At 41.7% G+C, this 10,638-nt stretch overlaps 1 protein-coding gene across 11 annotated transcripts in view; it reads right to left on the bottom strand.

The window, feature by feature from the left end:
• OXNAD1 (oxidoreductase NAD binding domain containing 1) overlaps positions 1-10,638 on the bottom strand; it is a 35,722-nt gene continuing 25,084 nt past the window's right edge. For 8 of the 11 annotated variants that reach the window (XM_030550893.1, XM_030550892.1, XM_030550888.1 and 5 more), the window contains 3 exons: positions 10,254-10,496; positions 1,939-2,047; positions 271-1,207 (listed from right to left, as the gene is read on the bottom strand). In XM_030550893.1, the coding sequence (XP_030406753.1) occupies positions 1,053-1,207; positions 1,939-2,047; positions 10,254-10,496 (507 nt within the window). In that variant the 3' untranslated portion in view covers positions 271-1,052. Of the gene's footprint in view, positions 1,208-1,938; positions 2,048-10,253; positions 10,497-10,638 lie in introns of all 11 variants that reach the window. The other 3 variants (XM_030550896.1, XM_030550898.1, XM_030550897.1) reach the window with 2 other exon arrangements.

Below are 10,638 nucleotides of genomic sequence, written 5' to 3'. Positions count from 1 at the left end.
CAGTACTGTACTGTATTCGGTGCTTTTTTTTTTTGTCTCTGCTGCTGCTTGAGTCTTCTGGTTCCCAATGAGAGGTGTGATTGACTGGTTAGTTCATAACTCTGAAGTTGTACTGTATTATGCAATTTACTTAGCACTTTGTTAACCTCAAAATGTTTCACATAATTACAAACTATACTCATACCAGAATATACCGCTCTTTTCACTTACCACCAACACAGTTGGCAGTGGCATACAGAAGTCCTTCTAAATGGCTTTTTCCCCTTGTACAACAGAAAGTGAATGGGTAAATTTATCCAATTAAATAAAAGTAAGTTTAGGTAAGCAGAATGTAATTTAGAATTAGCCCAAGAGAAGGTGAGACTGCTCTAGACTTTTGAAAATATTATAGGATCTTTAATACCCAGAAGTGGTCAAGACCTGCTTTATATCTCATTCAAAGAAGAGTAATCTCAGGAAAACAGCACCCTATCAGGCTGCAGCATCTAAATAGGACTCTGGGAATTGTGCCAATATTAATACTGTGTCAATATCACTATCTGCAACAGCAGGGAGATGAGACCCTCACCAACTAGTGACCCAGTCTGGCCTTGCTTAGCTTACAAAATTATAGTCAGAATTAATACATTACAGATTACATCTGGTCATTTTTACACATTTAGTTAATTGCAAGTTAAGTTATAGTCATAATGAAAATAGTATTTGAATGTTTAAAAAGCTGCCTAATTAACAAAAAAAAGAGTACTACACAAATCAGTAGCAAATAAGTGAAATACAAAAAACAAATGGCTCATGTCTTTAATATAAAATACACAGTTTTTTTTCCAAAAGCAATAATGACCCAAATCAGAGTGCATTATAGGATAATTTGGGAATTGTTACTAGATACAAGAAGATTTCATGTGCGTAAAGATTTCATGTGTGTATAGTGAAATCTTGCAGTCAGTGAGGTCATAGTAAAGTCCATCTTCTGTGCATTTCAGGCACTTTTTATTCATCAAAATACATAGATTAGTTGTTTTCAGTTTTTATTTTCTGCTAAGTAGCTGTTGCTACCACCACTTTTCAAAGTAAATGCAGTCTGTAGGAACACCAAAGTTTTCTAGTAGTTTGGATATAGATTCTATCATTGGAGGTGGACCACAGATGTACCATAAAGTATCCTTAAACACATGTTTTTCTAGTTCCTTTTCAGATATTCTTCCCTCTACCAAAGAGAACACACGTAGTTAAGAACAGAAATTCATATGAAGACAGATATTTATATAGTCAAAAGGCAGTGGCTTAAAGTTTCTAATATGGAGTAGTGATTCTGGTGTTTCAACGCCGGCCCTCTAAAGTTAGGAAACCACACATATACACACGCATGCATTCAAAATGACTTAGTCACCTGAAAACTTAGATAGTGTTTAAGAAAGCAGTGTCAATTTATAGGACATTAGTTCTTCAATTGTCATTAACAGTAACACAATACTGTACAACTAAAATATCCCATATTTTGTTGAGAATAGATCTCTCTCTCTTTCTTTCTCTCTCCATGCCAAGGACACCTTAAAGGCTGTGGGTTTATCCTGCTTTGTCATTACAGCTTTAAGCAAAGTAAATACAAGTGTTGAACACACAGAGGTGAGGACTCGGTATTAACGACAAGTAAAAGCAATTCAGCCATAAGTTTAACATAGAACTTGTGCAAGCATACTTGAGATGATTCAGAGGACCAAAAAGTACATACAATTAAATCATTCATGTTTCTCACGTACAAATTTTCCCAATTATCCACTGGGCTTCTACCCCATCTTGTATGATGATTTTTTTTCAGATATTATAAAACATTATGCACATCAAACCTCTCTAAAAGTATAGGCTGAAACACACTACAATCAGAACTCCCACTGAACCAATTACTTTAACATCTCTAGGCATCACCAGAGTACGTACCAGTGATATATGGCTGAAGTTCTTCACAGATTTGTGAACTCTGTTGAGTAACATGGAAACTGCATGTGATCTTTCCAGGAAATTCGTTCATCAAACCAAAGATATTATTCTGGAATGTCAAACATACTTGGTCATACCACAGAGTCTATTAAATCAAAGCAGATGTGTGCACAGAACACGGCTGATTGTATTATCTGCTAAGATTCAGCACATCAAATTCTCTCTATTTAAGAATTTGATGGTTTGAGTTTAACAAGCCAGAACTTTTTAAGGACTTCTTTATCTGGAATCTGAATATGCTACCAATTATACTGCTGATGTTTTTCTCCGTTTCTGCAACTGTTTGTAATTAAACCACACTTGCATCTTATGACTATTTCCGCTCGTTTGTGGCTTCTCCTCTTGCAGCTGTGAAGCTGTCAAAAAAGGCAAACTGGTCCCCATTTCCTCCCTCCACCTTCCAGAAACCTGATGTTTTTACTTTAAAATGAACAAGTTGTGCATTTCAGTTGTCCAGACCTTTCGGTCTAAGCCTGGAACCCCCTCCCCTTGGTAATGTTACTGGCCTATTTTAAAAAAAAACACCAGAACTACCTACAGGATAAATTTTAATCCTATTAATACCCTGAGTAGAAATTCACTAATTCTCAATTCTGTAATCCACAAGCGTGGTCATTCTCACCAAAACCCCAGTGGCCTCATGCCAATTCTCAGTGAAAATTTACTAGACCAGTGCTGTAATGAAGTCTCACGACTACGACTTCATTAGTTACTATCTAGATCAGGGGTGGGCAAACTTTTTGGCCTGTGGGCCACATCTGGGAATAGAAATTGTTTGGCGTGCCATGAATGCTCACAAAATTGGGGTTGGGGTCCAGGAGGGGGTGAGGGCTCCAGGATCGGGCCAGAAATGAGGAGTTCAGGATGCACGAGGGGGCTCCAGGCTGGGGTTGGGGAGTAGGCTGTGGGGGGAGGGCTCTGGGATGGGGCTGGAGATGAGGATTTTGGAGTGTAGAAGGGTGCTCTGGGCTGGGACCGAGGAGTTCGGAGGGCAGGAGGGGGAACAGGGCTGGGGCAGGGGTGCAGGAAAGGATTCAGCTTCCAGCTGGGGGTGCTGGCTCTGGGGATGCAGGAGGATGCTCCAGGCTGGAATTGAGGGGTTTGGCAGGCAGGCGAGGGGATCAGGGCTGGGGTTGAGGTGCAGGGAGAGGCTCAGGGGTGCAGGCTCTGGACAGCACTTACCTCAAGCAACTCCTGGAAGCAGCAGTCATGTCCCCACTCCAGCTCCTACGCTTCTGGAAGCAGCATGGAGAGGCCCCCAAGCCTGCTCCCCGGCTGAAGCAGCGGAGCGCAGCAAGCCCCAGACCCCACTCCCCAGCGGGAATTCCAGGGCTGGCTTAAAACAGCTGGTGATCTGGATCTGGCCCATCGGCCGTAGTTTGCCCTCCCCTGATCTAGATTCTAAGCTACTTGGGGTTTTCATAACTGTAAAAGGCATTAGCAGTGCTCTACAAATTCATTTTAAAGAAAGTATATTATAGGATATTTGCCAGATTATTATGAAGTAAAACTGAACTATATTCTGTGATATAGTATCCTGGATTATTTTATTATTTGTTTGTTTACACACTAGTATGAGTAATCTGTCATGGGTCTCCCAGTCAATGAGAACAAGCCTTACTCCAGTGTATGTTCAGAGAGGTAACCAGAGAAGTTCTTGAACTCACTTTGAAGACTTATTTTTAATTTTGGGGGTGAACTTTAGTGCTCATGAAAGTAAGAGGACTTCAAATAGGATAAGGCCTACAGACAGACAATTCTGCAAACAACTCTGCCAATACCCCTTGTACTGACTCATTTTTACTTCCCTGAGTATCTTCTCAACAGAAGTTGGCAATAATGTGGAACGGTGCAGTGTTCTGGGGTACTTTTCAGTCAGATCTTCTCCCAAAGATTAGAGACATCAGGACCTGGCTAAGCAGGTTCCCAAGCAGATTCACAGGCTTTCCTCTTACTTGTACACATATTGCCTGGATGTTCACTCTCAAGGAGTGCAGGCCATGATTCTGCACACATCTCAGTGCCAAAACCTGGTGCAGAGAAAGGCAGTGCTTCCCCAGCATTCATGCATCAGAGGTGTTTTGTTTTTTTATTGTCTGTCTATCTGAATCTGCCAGTTGACAACTAATGTACAAAATGGATATGGCAGCTGGACAATGAGACCCCCACTGGGGAAAAGATCTCTCTTCTCATAGTGACTGGAAGATGGGAGGGAAAGAACAGTCACGTTCACATTAAAAGAAACTTGAGACAGCTATTTAAGCAGAGACTGGCAGTAATTACATTAATATGGTATAATGTATATAGTGGGTAACATACCATAGAGCTACATTTTCAAAGAGCTGGGCAACAGTAACTGCCTATGAAGTTGCTGAAGAGCACGCAAAAGAATAAGTGTCAGAGCAATGATTTACTGTAACTTGACAAGGTGATAGAAAGGAAGGTCTACTTCGCAAGTAATTTTTTCTTGGGGATTAAAGGGTCCTCTGTATCCTTGCTGAAGCACTAAAGGTTTCCTGGGGAGTTTAATATGGAGCTGTCTCATGATAACAAGGAGTGCCAAGCAATGATCATGTGTGCCTCATCCCGGTGTACGTATTTATCAAAGATTTTTCATACATATTCTGAACGATAAATTTCAAGAGATCATAAAGAAAGAGCATACATAATAAATCATTCAAACGTAGCAATGCAATCTCTAGTCACAGCTCATTATCACACTCTGTTCCCTTGCAGAATGCTCAAATATAAAAGGCTATGCTCTCACAAAATTGCAGAAAAAAGATTTTTTTAGAAAATATTGACACCCCCATCCCCATTAAAAATGGTATATATTTATTTATAAAACACACAGGAACATTAGTAATTGCTCTACTGAATGAAGCTATTGGTGCAAGTGTATTATTCTGCCCCCAGCAGCAAAGAACATCAGATGCTTTAGTGGAAGCAAACACCTTCTCTGCCATGCAGGATGCATCTGGCTTAATTATGCAACACTGCATGTAGAAAGAAAATTCTTTACTGAGTCCTGCAGACAATTCACCTTTCAATTGGATGCACAAGATTTGATTAATTTTGACTTGCCTAGCACAACTAAGAAACAAGGATCATGTAATTACCCACTTCCCCCCCCCCCAATTTATTGCTTATTGTTTGTATTACAATGAAGTCTATAGGCCCCAATGAGGGGCACTGCAGTGTTAGACACTATACAGACCCATTGTGAGAGATGGTCTGAATCCTAAAGAACTTGTAATCTAAATAGACATGACAAACAGAGGGCTTGCTGGCAAGCATCACACCGTTTCCAGATTTTTTTCTTACAGACACAGAAAGAAACATTACCTTTTATATCCAAATATCTTGCCTTTTAATTTCATTGTATGCAACAGGGTTTTAGTAACTAAGAAGAGGGACTCATCAGTTCTTTGCATAGTTTAATATATTAAGCCCGTAACTCCTGTCCCTGAGACACTAAACATCCTCACTATACAATCACTGGATAAAAGTAGTCCTGACATTCCTATAGCTGTTTTCCTTGACTTTGTAACTATATTATTAAAGTGCTGTGATCAAACATTCAGACATTCCATTAGATGAGGGCAAATCATTGCCAAATGTCACAACAGCTCCTGCATTATTTTACTAATTTCATATTCAAGAAATTATTTTATTCTAGTTTGGCTATGCAATGGGTAGATACCTTCAGTGACCCACATAGATTGACTTCCTTTTTCTCACTCAGGAGAATAATAGAAGTCAGAATCTACCAGCAGAGGTGAGCACTTTAGACAATATTATACTAACAGGCTTACATTTTACCTTGGATAACCTGTACATCAGCCATCTTGATGCTCAATCCCCTAATGTGTTTAAATACATCTGAGAGTTTCCTATACTTCAGTCTTTGCAAACCAAAATATTGTTTCACCTGGAGGTTTCACCCATTCATTGTCTACGTCCCCCAAGGCATTAATATATTAAACCAAACTCAGTAGTGACCTCGGCCTCAGGCATTCAACCCATTTACTTATCTAGATTCAGAGGAGCAGATCATACTGATCAGCCATTTTTAATATCCACATAGATCTTTGCCCTTTACCTAGTGTTTATTTTCTTCAATCACTTATGACCAAAAGCCACTGATTTCTTCAAATAACCTAAGTCATTAGAGAGAGACAATTTTCCCTTATGGAAGCTGTGCTGATTTGACACTAACAGTGTTATCAGTGACCGTACATCCAAGTGCTATACTACTCAATCCTTAGACTGTCCCATAAACACTGAGATGATGGCAAAGTATTATCACAAGGACTATATTATACTAAACAACCAACATAGTATTATGAGATGTACCAGCAACATGATAGTTGATCAAAACTAGGGCTGGCAAAAATTCAGAACTAACAGTTTTTTCCCCTCATTTAATTTGTGTTTTCACATTTTTGAGTTAGGAAAACAGAAGCAATTAAATGTTGTTTGAAGCAAATCTATATAGGTACTTACACACCTAGCATTAGCAAATTCTGAGCACCTCATAATTGCTAATGTTTTTTATCCTTAGCACCCCCCTCTGATATAAGGAAGCATTATTCTCAGCCCTGTGCTACTATCTCTACTTCTTAATTTTGTCAAAACTCTTCAGTATAAATTTGACCAAATCCAGTTATTTGAAATTCACATAAAATTTCATGCAAAAAAGTGACTTTTTGTGTTTTCAAATTATGCAAGAAATTCTCAGTCTCTTGGTGTTTCAGGGTGTGAAAATTATGTAACCAAATAAAAAAAGTTACATTTTAAAAAAAGTTATAAAATTCAGCTTATTTCATCCAGACATAATCAAAACATAGTAGAGATGCCAACTTTGCTCTGAGACTTTGAGATGTTTATGGAAAAAAAATTAGGCAAGTTGCTTGGACCTCTCTCTCCATCTCCCTTCCCTTCCCCTCCACCTAAAAGAAACCAGGACCTCCACCATCCCCTCCATGTCTATGGTCAAAGGCAGGCATAGGGAAGCGGAAAGCTGCCCAGGCACTTAGGGCCCTCAATTATCTTGGTCAGTCCTTGCCCTGGACCTCCTTCCCAGGATGATCCTGCCCTCTTCTCTGTAATGTTCCTTCTCTACTGTCATTGCCTCCTCCCACCCCTCTGGCTTCTCCTCCCTTGCAGACTTCCTGGTAAGGGTTTAATAGAAGACAAGCTCCAGTGATTATCTGTAGGGCCACAGCACAGGTTACGTGTTGTGCTCTAACTGCCCCATGCAGACCCCCCTGGCGTGCTCTTGGTACCTACAGCACATTAACATAGGGCTTGGCTACACTCAAAACTCCAAAGTGCTGCTGCGGGAGCGCTCCCGCGGCAGCACTTTGAAGTGCAAGTGTGGTCGCGGCGTCCGCGCTGGGAGAGAGCTCTCCCAGCGCTGCAGGTACTCCACCTCCCCGTGGGGATTAGCTTGCAGCGCTGGGAACCACACTCCCAGCGCTGGGACACTGTTTACAATGGCGCTTTGCAGCGCTGTAACTTGCTGCGCTCAGGGGTGTGTTTTTTCACATCCTTGAGCAAGAAAGTTGCAGCGCTGTAAAGCGCCAGTGTAGCCAAGGCCATAGTCCAGCACGGTATACATGGGGCAGCTAGAGCAAAACACGCAGCCTGTGGTTTGGTCAGTTAATTCAGCAGGGCCCCCACCCATTCTAAACCATCACGGCTTGCCTCCTACTGATCCTTACAGTAGCCACAATGTTATTTGCTATATTCGTAGGACCTGAGTGGTTGTTAGTGACACAGGCATATGTTTTTTATTATACATATATGTGTGCACTTGCAAAAATGATAGATTTAAGCCTGGAATAGTAATTTTGTAATTACTTTTTTGAAAAATCAAGAGAATACTGAAAATAAGGGAGGGTTGGCATGTCTGACATAGCAGGTCAACAATGGTACTGTAAAAAAAATACAGGGTACATCACTAAGGCAGAGCATAGAGATAAAAATACACTATACTTCTATGAAAAATTTTCTTTCCACTGGTTGAAATAGTATTATTTTTAATGTATCAATAGCAATGAGCAGATTGTTAATGAGAACTTTTCACCATTAGGTCACTAAATCCAGCCCAGTTCTGTAATGAACAAGTCATGACGATATGACAGCTGTTTAGTGGCCTATGTATAATTTACTCCAGTTCCAAGACCCTGCTGGGGAGTGGTGTCAGGGGCTTGCCCTGCTCCGGCACTCCGGCCAGGGAGCAGGGTCAGGTGCTTGCTACTTGGCTTCCAGAAGCAGTGGCATATCCCCCCTCCAGCTCCTACATGTAGGGGTAGCCAGGGGTCTCTCCGCATGTTGCCCCTGCCCCAAACGTCACCCCCCACAGCTCCCATTGGCCAGGAACCGTGGCCAATGGGAGCTTCAGGGATGGCACCTGTGGACGGGGCAGTGCACAGAGCCACCTGGCCGATGCTGCGCCTCCATGTAGGAGCTGTAGGAGGGCATGCCGCTGCTTCTGGGAGCTGTGTGCGTGGGGGGGTGGCGCCTGCGGACAGTGCAGCAGGCAGAGCCACCTGGTTGTGCATCCGCGTAGGAGCTGGAGGGGGGACATGATGCTGCTTCCGGGAGCTGCTTGAGATAAGTGTTGCCCGGAGCCTGCCTGCACCCCTGAGGCCCCCCCACCCTGGTGGCCCCAACCTTCTACCCCAACCCTGATCCCCCTTCCATCCTCCAAACCAGCCTAGAGCACCCTCCTGCACCCTCAACCCCTCATTCCCAGCCCCACCCCAAAGCCTGCATCCCTTCTCACCCCAACCCCCTGCCCAAGCCCACAGCCCCATCCCACACCCTGAACTCCTCATTTCTGGCCCCACCCCAGAGCCCACCCCCCCAGCTGGTGCCCTCACCCCCTCCTGCACTCCACCCCCAAATCTGTAAGCATTCATGGCCCGCCATACAATTTTTACACCCAGATGTAAAGGAGCCAAAGGAGACCAAATAACCCTTTAATCTCTGGACCAGGATTCTGATACACATTAGTGGGATACTGTTGGCAAACTTGCAGTGCCACTTCACACAGGATATCTGTACCTCTTCTGCATGCTGAAAAATAACGTTGCATAACACGTTGCTGTTCTGTGGGAAAAGGACGTCAATCTGCAGGGCTATCAATCCAACAACAGTCATTAGCACTACAATCACCAAATCTTTTGAAACAATACCAATAAATATGTTCAGCCATTCAATGTGCACAGACACACTCAACAGGGTGTAATACTTCAACATTCAGTTACAGTTTACATGGAGCAAAAATGTTTTGAAGCAACAATTTTGATCAGTTTGATAAATTCTTATTGTACAAGCCAGGAATGTGAATAACAATCTGAAAAAAGTTGAATCCTAGCTTCTCTGAAATTCCATCCGTATAACTATACAATTTGTTTTCAAGAGTGGTCACGAGTTTCATATACTCAGCTTTAAATACTAAAGGTCTGATTATCAGGGATGATGATCAGAACCCACACCTCCAACTAAAGTCAAGGAGTGCTCTTGAAAAGAATGAAAAATCAGTATCTTAAGAAGAGTACTCAGAGGCATCAAAAATAAGATGCAACTTTTGAAAAATTGGCTAACTGTCTTTGAGGAGGTAATCTGTCTAGATCTGTACAACAATCATAGCTTTTTGACTAGAAATTTGGAAGGCTTATTTTGGAAATGTTTGTGCTTTAACTGCAACTGTGGTTAATGCCACAAGACTATATTAGTTTAGAAGTTCCCCTGCATGTACTGATGCTGCTTCCTGAGTATGTAATCTTTGCATTTTGTGGGCACCTTGAAGGTGCATGAACATGTATGGGCCTGTGTGTAATTTTAGCAAGAATTTTCCATTAGAACTGATTTTACAGATCAACTTGACAACCTGTGACTAACTTTCAATTGTCTCTTTGGCAACCACTAAACCGGATCATAAGGTCAGATGTTCCCAAACAGAAAGCAAATCAGAGGTATTTAAGTTCAATAAAACAGCAATAAAGGGGAAAGGCACAAAATTTACACTGATTCTGCACCACAGAAGTCAATGGGAGCAGGAAAAATGGTATATAAGCTTCTTGAGGCAGGGACAGGCTTTTTGTTCTGTGTTTGTAGAGCAATTGGAACAAGAGGGGCCTGGTCTCCAAGCAGCACTTCTCCTCACTACATTGATACAAACCAACTGAACAATAAGCCTTCTGAAAAGAACAATTCAAGAAAGCTACTTTCCTTCTACTTACCTTAAATAAGAGTTCACTTGTGTTTTTTGCACTATAGTACAGCTTCACTGTTCCCATTTTATACCCATTTTTTTCACTCTCTTGATTTCTATGAAAATCTGCTACATGTAGCAGTATGGAAAACAATGGGTTGATTCCTACTCCCCCTGCTATCAGCACAAGGTTTACAGGGGAATCAGCAGGTTGAGGATCAAAGAAGAAATTGCCTCCCACTCGCAGAGCCACTTCTGAGTCAAGAGAGCACTAGGGGCAGAAAAAAAAGATAATATTTTAAGTTTTACTAAAAGCAAAGGACAAAATACAAGTCCTCATACATCACTGAGTCATAAGATAAGCTGGGCTTCAGAATAAGATTGTCATTGTTAGTTTTTACATATTTTACCCA

The sequence above is a fragment of the Gopherus evgoodei genome, chromosome 2, assembly GCF_007399415.2.
Source record: "Gopherus evgoodei ecotype Sinaloan lineage chromosome 2, rGopEvg1_v1.p, whole genome shotgun sequence".
Taxonomy (NCBI): domain Eukaryota; kingdom Metazoa; phylum Chordata; order Testudines; family Testudinidae; genus Gopherus; species Gopherus evgoodei.
This window is presented reverse-complemented; position numbering and strand designations above follow the sequence as displayed.